We start from the raw sequence: 13,137 nt of genomic DNA, 5'->3' as shown, positions 1-13,137 counted from the left end.
TTCTGACTAACCTTCATGAAATGGTTCTTTTATCCAGATTTTCTCATTGTTGCCCCTTTATAGTATGTCTCACTCTAATTCCTTTTTGTTACTGTTTTTCCTTTCTTTCTGTGATTTCTCTAACATTTTGCTTTATTTTCACCATTCACACCTCCTGACCTTACCTTCTCCTTGTTCTTCCTTTTTGCTCTCGAACTCATAAATCCTCCTTGAATTCTCCCTGATGTCACTCCATGCTGTATCTGTGGGTTCTTCCCATCCCTCCCAATAACTAAGCTCCATGAATTCTTGGTCACCCAGCGACACACCGATCTTCTCGCTGGAGCCCTGTGGCACATCCTGCTGTGACATCACCCGCCTCGGAGGCCTCAAGCCAGCTGTGCTGTTGGATCTGATCTTTCTGTTGGGTCTGCTGGAGGAGGAGGGCTGGATGGGGGCTCATCCACCTCCCAAAAGGAAATACTCTGAAGAGACTGTGAAAGAGGACGATAAACAGTGCTGTCAGGATGAAGATGTGTCAGATGATGGGAAAAGACTGTCTAAAGATGAAATAAAGGCTGTGAAGGAGCAGAAGTCTGAGAACGACTCGTTTTTATCAGCTTCATCATCCAACAATACCCCAAAGATAGCAGACCGTCAGGAACTGACCTGTTTAACACAACCTCCCCAAACATCCCAACCCTCTAAAGTGGAGGCCTTTGCAGTTGTATTGAGAGCAGTTAGAGTCTCATATCTTCTCACTGGAGGGTTGAAAACCCTGACTGTAATTTTTACTTGTGAGAAGCTATCAGATTTACTAATAGTTCCTAAACCTGACCCTTCAACCATCTCATTGAGTCCTCTTTCCAGCCCTTCCCCCGACCAGGTCAAGGCCTACAGTAAACAATGGGATGAAAATGCCGAGCTGAGATCAGTGCTGCAGTATGTGGTGCAGAGCATGGTGAAATGGGCAGTGAGACCCTGTCCCATTAAACAAACCGTGTCTCTTGCGGATTTGGAAAGAGCTCAAGTCATGATATACAAAGGAGCCCTGAACAGACTGCAGGAGGACAAAGAGCACAGAGGTAATTAGATGATGTCCCCTAGACACACGATCTTTACTTATGCAGACTCTAACCTACCTACGCTGAATTTTTCATGTTTATTGCAGAGTCAGGCCGTCATTTGTCCTCCCAGTCCATTTCTAAGTCCTCCAGCTCGGTGTCGTTGTACAGTGCGGGGTCAGAGGGTACTGCCATCTTCGGCCAATCAAACAGAGTCTCTGCCTCATCCTCTAATAACGACTTGGCAACCTCTCTGGCGACAAACCTGCAAGTGGATGGTCTAGATAACTTCAACCCGTTCCTCCCCATCAGCCTCCTTCAGTAAGTATAAAACTATGACCACAAATTAGATTCATTTTTAATGTAATAAATGATAAATTCGAGACCATGGTCTTGAGTTGGAAAAGGGTAGAATACCTTCTCTGGGTCAGGGATGAGGTCCTGCCCCAAGTGGAGGAATTTAAGTATCTCCAGGTCTTGTTCACCTGTGAGAGGAAAGATGGAGCGGGAGATTGACATGCAGATTGGTGCTGCGTCTGCAGTGATGCGGGCGTTGTACCGGTCTGTCGTGAAGGGAGAGCTGAGCCAGAAGGCAAAGCTCTCCATTTACTGGTCAATCTACGTTCCAGTATCCTCGCCTATGGCCACAAGCTTTGGGTAGTGACTGAAAGAACGAGATCACGAATACAAGCGGCCAAAATGATTTCTTTCTGCTGGGTGGCTGGGCTCTCCTTTAGAGAGAGGATGAGGAGCTCAGTCAACCAGGAGGGGCTCGGAGTAGACCCGCTGCTCCTCCACATCCATTTGAGGTGTCTTGGGCATCTAGTTAGGTTGCCTCCTGGACAGCTCCTTGGTGAGGTTTTCCGGGCACGTCCAACCAGTAGAAGACCTAAAGGAAGACCCAGGACACGCTGGAGAGACACACTGGAGAGACTATTTCTCACCGCTGGCCAAGGAACGCCTAGGGATCCCCCAGAGGAGCTGGCCCAAGTAGCTGGGGAGAGGGAAGTCTGGGCCTCTGCATAGGCAGCTGCCCCCGTGACCCGACCTCAGATAAGCGGAAGTGAATGGATGGATGGATGGATAGATGGATGGATGGATGGATGGATGGATGGATGGATGGATGGATAGATGGATGGATGGATGGATGGATGGATCGATCGATAAATGACAAACGATAAATGACCAAAACTTGTATAGCGCCTTTCAGAGGACTCTAAAGTGCTTTACACTACACTGTATGTAGTGTTGAGAAATTTGAGTTAAATGAGTGGTTAAGTTTATTGTGAGCAACATGTTGGGCACAAACACAGCTAACAGATGTTATTGTTACTGATCGCTATGGGCTTGAATCTTTTTGGCAGCAGCTGCAATTCTGATGTCCAGGGAGCGGGTAAGTCGGGAAGTGCTGTGGATCATAACGGGGTGAGAGGTTTGGCCTGCTCTGCCTTTACCTCTGGCTGCAGCTGCCTGCGTGTTCTTCTAACCCGTACTGTTATTTTGAAGAAACCGACAGCTTCGGTATGTTGGAAAACAGAAACGACAAATTCTCTTCACAGAGGAAATCTGATCCTTTTGACAGGAACAGACTAAACTTCTGCACCTTTTCTGACTACAGTTGGATACCACAAGAAAGAGGATGATTAAATCAGGTTGGAATAAGCATCTGGATATTTGATGCCTCCAACATTTGAGGATTTAACACTGCCAGTGTTGCGTGGCCTTGCTTTCCTTGTGTTATTATTTACAATGCTGTATCCGCCTCCTCTAGGCACATGGTACTGACTCGGTTCCCCACACTAACGGGCCTGGTTAGTTCCCCCTCTGTGCTGCACCCCTGCTTCAGCTTTGCCAGCTCTGCTTCTTGCGATGCCTTCACAGAACAGCAGACTAGCTTCATGGAACCGGGCCCGAGCAGCACGCAGGCCAGAAGCAGCCTGGGTAAGACGAAGACGAGTCAGAAACTAATCGAGGCATTTTCAAAAGGAAAAAAAAAACATCTTACAGCATAGTGAATATATTCTCTCATATCCAAAAACCCTTGTAAAGCTAATTCAAATGTATATGGGTACAAAAAGGTGTAAAGTGGATGAAATATAGCTGCATGCTCTTAAACGTTGAACCATCTGCTGCTCAAAACTGCATGAGTTTTGATCTGCTAATACATAAACGCATGCATACACTCACATGCTTGAATGGCACATTTTTGTCATTGTCCAACATTGGAGCCATTTTAAACCATTTTAAAAATGTCACAAATAAAATTCTTTTTTTCAATGATAGAAAAGGAACAACAGGATTTATTATTTATTTAGGATAAAAGGCTAAAATAAATGAGAGGTTTTTCGAAATTCAACCAATGAGAATGTTACAATATAAAAGATTAGTGAAACTAGAGTGGTGGGCTTGTTTTTGTTTGTTTCCTGCTTTTTGTGTACCTGTTATTTTCTCCTCAACCACCAGAACGGACACAAATGTTTGTCACCAGTCGCTTGCTAGAAATGGGATTCTCTATGAGACATATCTACTGGGCCATGGAGGCAGCAGGTACAGCTATGTGTGGTGTGTCTGTCGCCACTTTTGTCTTCGTGTGCTTTGCTGTTTTACATCTTGAAACCATTGTGGGTTGGAACACTCATATGACTAAGCAGAAGGAAACTTTGTAATTAACTGAAATGAAGCTTTTCTTATAGGATGGGTTTAAGGCAGAGTTGCCGACTGTAGAACAAAAATATAGATGTTTTGAAGACGTTTTATGGCATCGACATATCATAAGTAACTTCCTCCTGAATCAGTTTTACAAACATTTTACAGATTTCTAAACCAGCAAATTTAAAAGAATCTCATCATTTCACAGCATGGTAAAAAATGCATGCCACAAAAATAAGTATTACGTGCATGTAAATTGGTGAAAGTAGCTGATCATTTTTATATATGCTCATACTTCAATACAAGCAGATGATGCTTGTTTATTTCTTGTTAGAAATAAACAAATGTTGTGATCTTTCTTCCTTTTTTGAGTTAATCATCTCTGCGGATCATCCTAGATGTTGCAGGTGACTTAGACTCTCAAACCATTGAGGTGTTGGCCAGCTGGATGCTAGAGCACCCCCTGGCCGATGACCAGCAGGTAGCTGAGTCACCAAGACCCGAGGGTGCTGCTGAGACCCCGTCCCCTGATGGGCCAGAGACGGTGCAATGTCCTGAACGGCCCAGCAACCAATTCAATGAAAGGTAGGACACATCAGAGGATTTTTATAGTTGTTTGTGTTATAAAATATGCTGAAGGTTTGATTTGTTTGCAGCCTGTTGCCAGGTCTGGACTGGATAGAGAGGGAGAACTTCTTGGACGTCCACCTCACTAGGAACAGACCTCCTCCAGCACGGCGCCGCCGCTCAGGACCTACCCAAAGAACGTCCTTCCGAAGGCCAGGTCAGAGTCACACAAGTGTAAAAACTTTAAAAAACAAATAAAAAAAGTTCAAAACAAGATATTAAATGTGCTTTTCGATTTGAAACACTGTTTTTAGACTTGCCGTCGTCACCCAGCCCCCTTCCACAGCTGTGCCAGCAGCACACAGTGGTCAGTGACTGGCCGGAGCAGGTAGAGTTTCATCCCTACTCTGCTGAGGAGGATTCTGAGCTGGGCTACATGGATGACCCGTATCATGAAGAAACAAACGAGGACCTGCTCACCGCTTCGTTTTTCAGTTTGGAGAGAGACACTCTTCAGATTGTGGAGGTGACACAACTACATCGCGATTGGGAAACATGAATTAAACAACATCTAAATTTGATTATCATAATATACTGATCAGTGATATTTTCCTGTAATTATCTGTCACATGCATTTGCTTCAGGCTGGAGAAGAACACAGTCAGATGGTGAAATGTGAGCTGTGCAACACCTTCACTCTACAGTTTAACAATCACATAAAGCGGCGACACCCAGGTTGTGGTCAAAGTGCTGCCCGTAAGGGCTATGACAGCACCGGTGCTTATGTGGATGTCTGGTTCAAAGGAGAGTGTGGCTCCAACTTCCCCTTCTACCTCCTCTGCAGCCCCTGCAGAGAAAAGTACCTGGCTTCTAATATGAATGATCCACACTCCAAATCTGAACGGTACAGCAGATGCTCCATATGACTCATGCTGCATATAAAGAAGAATCTGGTGGCTGTCTGTCTTTATCACATTTTATAAATGTATTATTATTGTGTCTTCATTTTGCTGCAGAATCAAAGGTCTGACATCTGATCTGATTGGCCAAATGGACAACACATCAGATGGTAGGGAAGGTCGTATTTGTCATAAATAACAACATAAATCAGTTATTTGCGATTTATCTAAATCAAAAACAATATTTTTGTTTATTCAGATGACTGGGAAATGTGCCACCGTGATGAAGATGACACAGACAAACTGACAGGACTGGAGGATTTTGGGGTCCTGCTTAGACCACTGGGGCTGATGGAGAAAAAGCTGATACCAGATCCCATTATCTTTACTGAACCAGATCCTCTTGGAGCTCTAGTTTACAGCGTGTCTCTTCCTGCAAGAGCATCTGCCAAAAGTATTATTTTCTTCTTTGCTTTCTTAAATTAATAAGATCTTTCTTTTTAATTTTCTGAATAAGTAAGTAAGTAAATTTTATTTATATAGCACTTGTCACAGACATAGAATCACGAAGTGCATCACATAGATCAAAACAAAATAAAACAAAGTCATAACATCATAAATAGATTAACAACAAAAAATCAAAATGCTTTTAAAACAGAATTAGATTAACATCAGAAAAAATAAAGTCATACAATTATAAATTTTCATAAACGGATGAAATATTTAAAATTTGAGTTAAAAATAAGAAAATAAAATGTTTAGTTAAAAGCAGCTTTAAATAAAAGGGTCTTAAGTTGTTTTGTTTTTTTTAAGTGTCCAGACTCAATGCTGCGTAAGGATAAAGGAAGATCATTCCAGATTCGGGGTGCAACAGTATGGAAGGAGCGATCACCTCGGCTTTTGTATCTGGTCTTTGGAACTTCTAGAAGGTTTTGGTGTGTGGACCTGAGGGCTCGGGTTGGAGCATAAGGCTTCAACAGTTCAGTAATATAGGGAGGAGCTTGACCATGTAGAGCATTGAAAGTTATAATCAGGATTCTAAAATGAGCTCTAAAGTTAACGGGTAACCAGTGGAGAGACATTAGAATAGGAGTGATGTGTGCTCTTCTGTTTGTTCCAGTTAGGAGCCTCGCTGCAGAGTTCTGGACCAACTGAAGACGGTCAAGGGCTTTTTTGTAAAACGTGAAAAGTGTGTTACAGTAATCTAGACGGGAGGAGATAAAGGCATGGCATCTTCTAGCCAGCTGGTGATAGCTGATAGACACTCTAGTAATTCAGACAGTTTATAGAACTCAGAATCCTTAAAGGAGCAGTACAGTTAAATATCATCTGCATATAGGTGATAAGAGACATTATGAAAAGAATCATAATGGGCTGCATGGTGGCGCAGTGGTTAGCACTGTTGCCTCGCAACACGAAGGTCGCAGGTTCGAAACTCTGCTGTGGCCTTTCTGCGTGGAGTTGCGTGTTCTCCCCATGCATGCGTGGGTTTTCTCCGGGTACTCCGGTTTCCCCCACAGATCACAACATGCCCTATAGGTTATAAAAAAAAAAAAAAAAAATTGTAAGTCGCTTTGGGTAAAAGCATCTGCTAAGCACATAAACATAAACATAAGTATCTGTCCAAGAGGGTGTATATTCAGCAGATACAACAGTGGACCCAAAACAGAGCCTTGGGGTACTCCATAGAACAGATCAGTAGATTCTGACATAATTTGGTTTATACAGACACTGTTACTTATGGTAGAAAGGTACAATCTAAACCAGTCTAGAACAGTTCCAGAGATCCCCACCGAGTCACCAAGTCTGTTAATTAAGGTGCTGTGATCTACAGTGTCAAAAGCTGCAGAAAGATCTAATAATACTAACACTGTGAATAACATTCACGCTAACTTCAAAGTCTGTTAAAACTAAATTTTAGAAGGTCAGATCACTTGTGTCTTGATGGTTTCATATGCAGACTAACACTTTAAAGTAGAAAGCAGATGTGAATTAATAATTTTAATTTTAAGAAAGGTTTAAATGGAGTTTAGCTCATTTTTATTCGTAGACCCCTTGAATGCTATTGTTGACATTCGGTTAATGGTGCACATTCACAAGGATGCAAAAGGGCCCTCTGCAGCAACTACCCAGACCTGTTTCTCAGCGATTTAAGCTAACTAAAATAAAATCTAGAGATTTAGATATTGCTACTTAATCTATCTAATGCATCTTTGTGCAGATTATCAAACAGTTCATCTCAAAGCTAACAGTATTTAGCACAAAGCCCCCAGATCCGTCTGAAATAGCTGACAAGCTGAGGGGACGGCAGTCCTCAGGACCGGCTGGTAAAATGGGGAAAACTACAATTATTACATTAACACACCTGGACTTTACACAGGTGAAGCAATGACGGTGTAGCCATATCTCTTCTGCATTGTGCTGAAGGATCGCCGTGACACTGTTTGTCTTTAAAGATTAACAGATGCTCCATTTATTCTGACAAACTCAGTAAACGGACAGCGAACAACATTAGAGGATGGACAGATCTCAGGAGGGACAAACAGTTTATAAATAAATAACTTTTTATATTTGATGTACCTGACAAATGGCATGAAAGGCTGGCCTGGCCGCTCCAATTACAGAACACAATTTGTGTAATTATGGAAAAAAACTAATCCAGTTACAAAGACGTACGAGCCATTAGATGGCAATAACTTGTTCATTTCTGGACATGTGGGGCAGATAATTTACTTTTTTATTGTCATGAAACTTTGGCTTCAACAAGCTCTTTTCATGACTGTTAACCATTGTATTTGGTGTACATTATCAGCTGGAAAACTTTAACATTTTGTCAAAGTCAAAGTTTATTTCTAAACCACATTTTTAGCAGTTCACACTGCTCTAAAGTTCTGTACAACAAAATACAAACAATAAAAACAGTAAAGGACTAAAAACATTGTTAAAACAACAAGAGACACAGATTAGTAGTCCATCCATCTTAAGACCCGTGGCCTTGTCACCACGGGTCTTAAGACAAGATTTATGTTGCTGTCCTTCCTTTGTCTACTTGTGCAGCCTACATCGCTGCATGTGTTAACCATGCTGATAGATTTTATTTTGCAGCGATTCAGATCCATTTGACAACTTGACAGATAATAGCAATAGTCAATAAGGATGTGCCGTCTTCTCGCTCCCCAGCCAGACGCTGGGGGTGGGATCTTGAGTGCGTGACATCAAGCCAATATTTGTAAATTATCCTTTGTAAATCAGACACATTTGGTCATTTAGTACCTTGCACTGGTATTATATATTTTATATGACTGAGAACTGTAGTGTGCTGTAAATCACATAACTTATTTATTTTGTTTTGTTTTTGCCAGAAGCTTTCTTTTGTTTAGTTCTGTATAAAAAATAAATAAAAGTAAAGTTTAAATGCTCTAGCCCATCATAAGCTCACCATAATTCAGAACTGTATACTGAGTTGATGGGATCTAAAGTAATTTACATTCAGTGTGTGTTGGCAACATTAACGACCAATTGAAATAGTTTGTGTTTGTCTTTTTAAAGAGATACTTTGCAACTTAAAATTTTCTTGAGCCAGTATGAGCAAAAATGACCCATTAAAGGGTTAATGAAAGGCCACCCAGCCCCTATCGCCCTCTGTGGTCAGAATATTCCACGTGCAACTTCAGAGTGGCAAGCTGCTCTTATGGGAAATTTAGAGCCGACGTACCTGGCCCTGCTGTCTGGTTGCAGTATGTTTTCTGCATGTTTTAGATCACAAACACAGCTGATTTGTTTAATTTAGTGATGAGCCACTTTTGTAGACACTAATGAAGGCTGGGAAGACATTTCAGCTGTTGGATTAAGGTGTTAAAAAGACGAACACACAACGACAAAACAAGTTTTAATTTTGGTTGTACAAACGTACACTAGGGGGTGCTAAAAGCATTCCAAAACTGCATAGTTTTCCTTTTAAAGTAAGGCTCAAAAAACAGGTATAATTTATTTTCACCTTTGTCATTTTCTCACCAGGTGGTGCCCTTGCTGACCACAAGACATCACTGAGCCTTGGACAGCAGGCGGTATCTCTGAGAGACTCGCACGATCGCCTGAAAGCTTTACGAAGAGTCACATCCACGGCACAGATTCTGTTAGCTTACAGCATGGTGATGAGGGCTCTGTCTCAGACCGCCTCCAGGTAAATACTTCTACTGTTGCCTCTGTCTTCCTTTGATTAAGTGGTTTTTACCAGTTCTTTCCTATCCTACGTTCTAGCTCATCAGTGAGCAGCCAGTCCAATGGACTGGAGTCTTTGGGGCTGGCGGACATCCGTATCCTGGTGCGCCTGATGACCTTAGCTGCTGGGGGCAGAGCGCACACCTGTGGTGACAATCAATCATGTGTGAAGGGATTGGTGACAGAACACAACAACTCCACCTGCCTCAGCTTTCTGACCTCTGCTATTGGCAGCGTGGTGTTTCACAGCCCTGCTGCTTACAGGCAGCTGGTGGAGATATGCACCCAGGTTAGTTTTCATTAGTCATGATGCAGATGTCTGACTTATTAGTTACAGCTTATGGCTGCTATCATGAATCTATATTAAAATATTTTTAAACTGAAACAGCTGTTTAAGTCATCACCTTGTGATAGATGCGTATCAGATTTATTATTCTAGGCTTTCATCTCAAAGTAGCAACTTAGAAAATGTATCTGTGGAAATGATCAGATCTGTGACTGAAACACTGAGACAAATAACTCTTTATGTCAGTAAGCACCAATCAGAATAGCTGTAATAGGAAGTCATTGTGTTAGTGAGGCTTCTTCCACAGACATTATTCAGTCTGCTGCTTTTTTATATCTTGAATGGTAGTTCTGTTGACAATTTTAAAGGATATGATGTGCTGACCAATCACAAAGTTTTGCTCTACATAGCATTTGATGGTCACCCTCTGCAGTGCCATCATCATTTGTGTCAAATGATGATGGCGTTGCGCATCTTTGCAGCCCTGCAGACGGAGAAGTATATACCAGGCTTTAATGCTAGATGAGAACAACTTGAGTTCATATGCCTTCAACATTACAGCAGAACCTGCGATGGCACACGCACATTGCGATGTTGATGCAGCGATATAAATAAACTTCAGGGCTCAAACACTTTCTTGAAACTTGAAAATGTTCTCTGCAACAGTGCAGAGTTGTGTTGTTTTACAGTAGTGAATAACTTCAATCATGCTTTAGTTGCCAAACGTAAAAGAAAACAAATTAGTAGTTAAACATTTCACTCTGTTTATGATCAATTCCTGCAGGACCTAATGGCAGCAGCTACTGGGGAGAACAATGGAGCAATTGCTGAACCTCAGCAGAGAACAACTTTAACCACTGCGACCCAGGCAGTCCTGAACCAGAGAGACCTTAATGACCAAACACCACCAACATTTCTAGTCACACAACGTCTGGTGTCCCTGCTCACTGAGAAGAGCATCAACTGTAACAGCCCTGATAGAGGAGAACACGAAGCAAATGGTGAGAGTGGGTTATGCTTGAATCATTTAGTTACATGCGAGTTTAGCTTAAGAGAGTGTCATTTATCTTTTGTCTGTGTGTTTTTGGCCTAGATGGAGGAAACCCAGGCATGTCTTCCTCATCTCTGCCTCCCTCCCCTTCACCTCTTCTGAGTATCAGAGTGGGCCCTCTGGAGCTGGCTAATGCGTTAGCAGCATGTGTCCTTTCTGCGAGACTTAACAGTAAACACAGACAATGGGCTGCTCAGCAGCTGGTGAAGGCTCTGGCAGCTGCGGGCAGAGAAAGTCCTCATCGATCTCAAACATACAGCGACCTGGCAGGTGATCTGAGAAAATGTCCTCTTAAGAGACTTGAAGGACATTACAACAAGGTGAGTTTTCTAGGACGTGCCAGTAGATTGATGATTGAGGGGAGAGATCAGAAGTCTCCTTGTAGTTACAATGAAACCTTTTGTTTTTTGTAATACAGGTAGCCTGCTGTTCCTGGAGCAGTGAGCAGAGTTTGCTCGCTACATGCTCTCAGGACAAGGTGGTGCAGTTGTGGAGAGTCAGCCAAAACACTGTGGAGTTACAGACCACCTTCTCCTGCATTGCAAGGTTATATCTGCATGATTTAGCATTGTTTTTTTTACAAATGAACATTCCTTTACATGTTCTTGAAAAAAGGTTGGTTATTGTCAAAGTAGCTGAATTTTTTACACTTGTGCTTATAATCCAATGTTTCTCTGGTTGATACTTTACAGTAAGACGGACAAATCAAGCGGTGAGAGGGCTGGCAGATGCCACCACACGTCCCCTGTCTACTGGAGCAGTTCGGGGAACATTCTGGCCGCCCCTGAGAACAAACATATCAACATCATGAACATCAGAGGTCAGTCGATTTTTACCAGAGGCTAATATTTATTAGGTTTTATGTGAAATACAAAATATTTCTGATTGATTTGGATTTGATATGTTGGTATGCACATTAATTTAAAGTGATTTAATTGCTTGAATACTCGTATGTTGTGTTAACTTATTTAGAATCACTGTAGCTATTTGTATTTTAACTTTATAAAATAAGATTTTTTTAAATGTTATCAAGACATCATATTCTAATCATATCACCATCATCAGCACCAAATAAGAATAATTTCTGTCCCATTTCAGGGACTCTCTGTCACATTGAAGCCCAGAGTTCTCGGGTCACGGCTGTTTGCTGGGTGCAGAGCTGCAGCGTGTACTTGGCGGACCAATCAGCAGCCTACAAACACAGATCTGCTGAGAGTCTGCTGGTGGGACGGCTGGACGGCTCCCTCTGCTGGCTGCAGGTTACAATGCAAGATCTGGATCTGCTGGTGAAGAGAACTGAGCTCACCCACTGTTACAGACCAGATGGTGAGGAGAGAGGAGCACACTGTTTAAAAACAAACTGCTTACTTTAAACATATAGGAAAAATACAATTCATTTTTATTATTGTCTGTTATTACTTAGCCCCCCACTGTGTAGCCTGGCACACAGAGGACAAGCCTTTTGCAGTGGGTTATTCCAGTGGGAAGATCCTTTTGGCCACTGCTGAGACGTATGAGAACACACAGTCTGTAGTGATGTCACTGTTCCAGGTTTGTCACACACAACGTGTTTTACTGTAACTGCAGATTAGGAAGGCATTATAAAAGTACTCTGATACATCTAGTTTTTATTGTTTTTGTGGTGCTGCTATGGTCATAATATAATCAGCGTTCAGTGTTCTAGCAGTGTTTCCCTTACATAGGCGTAGCCGCGGCGGACCGCCACAGCTGAAATACCAGCGCCACGTCTGCAAGATCCCATTTTATAGATTTTTAAAATTTAATTTAAATTTTTTTTTTGCGCTGTTTCCCGAAGAAGCAGCGGGAACTACTGTGTTGTTGCTTGTGATCACAGCCAGCAGGCAGCAAGGAGGAGCAGGCAGGGCAGGGTGGTTACAGCTAGGGATGAGCCGCGGATAAAGCATTTTTGACGAATACGAGCATGAAACGAGTAAAACTCGTAAATATCTGTAATCGTGCTGAAGAAAAATCCTCATTGGGTAACTGACTGCCTTCACGCTCTGTGATTGGCCAGTCACATGGAGCGCCCGCCCCTCCCTTCACACAAAACACTGATCCGCCCCACGCACACACACAGACAGTAACGGATCTCTCTGTGCTTGCTTCACTGTTGCTCATGTTTCTTCAGTACTCCTAGGTTTTCTTCAGCTCGCCTCTTTTTCGGTTGAATATTTAAAGTTACTTTTTTTGTAACATACGTGGTGCATTTGACAAGACAGAGCTGAAAACGGCTCGTGCATGCGTCAGTCACTGCCTCCGCTCCGGTCGGGTTATTTAAAATTATTTTAACTCTCTCTCCCTCTCACACACACACACACACACACACACACACACACACACACACACACACACACACACACGCACACGCACACGCACACACACATCAACATTGTTTTGTTT

The 13,137-nt window shown here is 42.4% G+C and overlaps 1 protein-coding gene across 4 annotated transcripts in view; it reads left to right on the top strand.

The window, feature by feature from the left end:
- LOC107374709 (probable E3 ubiquitin-protein ligase HERC1) overlaps positions 1–13,137 on the top strand; it is a 58,009-nt gene that overhangs the window by 31,811 nt on the left and 13,061 nt on the right. For 2 of the 4 annotated variants that reach the window (XM_015942908.3, XM_070552791.1), the window contains 18 exons: positions 277–1,064; positions 1,151–1,364; positions 2,815–2,984; positions 3,507–3,590; positions 4,091–4,277; positions 4,349–4,476; positions 4,574–4,785; positions 4,904–5,163; positions 5,276–5,328; positions 5,418–5,612; positions 9,176–9,341; positions 9,419–9,668; positions 10,450–10,666; positions 10,759–11,036; positions 11,135–11,262; positions 11,409–11,536; positions 11,815–12,042; positions 12,140–12,267. In XM_015942908.3, coding sequence (XP_015798394.3) covers positions 277–1,064; positions 1,151–1,364; positions 2,815–2,984; positions 3,507–3,590; positions 4,091–4,277; positions 4,349–4,476; positions 4,574–4,785; positions 4,904–5,163; positions 5,276–5,328; positions 5,418–5,612; positions 9,176–9,341; positions 9,419–9,668; positions 10,450–10,666; positions 10,759–11,036; positions 11,135–11,262; positions 11,409–11,536; positions 11,815–12,042; positions 12,140–12,267 — 3,814 coding nt within the window. Of the gene's footprint in view, positions 1–276; positions 1,065–1,150; positions 1,365–2,407; positions 2,437–2,814; positions 2,985–3,506; positions 3,591–4,090; positions 4,278–4,348; positions 4,477–4,573; positions 4,786–4,903; positions 5,164–5,275; positions 5,329–5,417; positions 5,613–9,175; positions 9,342–9,418; positions 9,669–10,449; positions 10,667–10,758; positions 11,037–11,134; positions 11,263–11,408; positions 11,537–11,814; positions 12,043–12,139; positions 12,268–13,137 lie in introns of all 4 variants that reach the window. The other 2 variants (XM_054744432.2, XM_054744433.2) reach the window with 2 other exon arrangements.

This window comes from Nothobranchius furzeri, chromosome 6 (assembly GCF_043380555.1).
Source record: "Nothobranchius furzeri strain GRZ-AD chromosome 6, NfurGRZ-RIMD1, whole genome shotgun sequence".
Lineage (NCBI taxonomy): Eukaryota > Metazoa > Chordata > Actinopteri > Cyprinodontiformes > Nothobranchiidae > Nothobranchius > Nothobranchius furzeri.
This window is presented reverse-complemented; position numbering and strand designations above follow the sequence as displayed.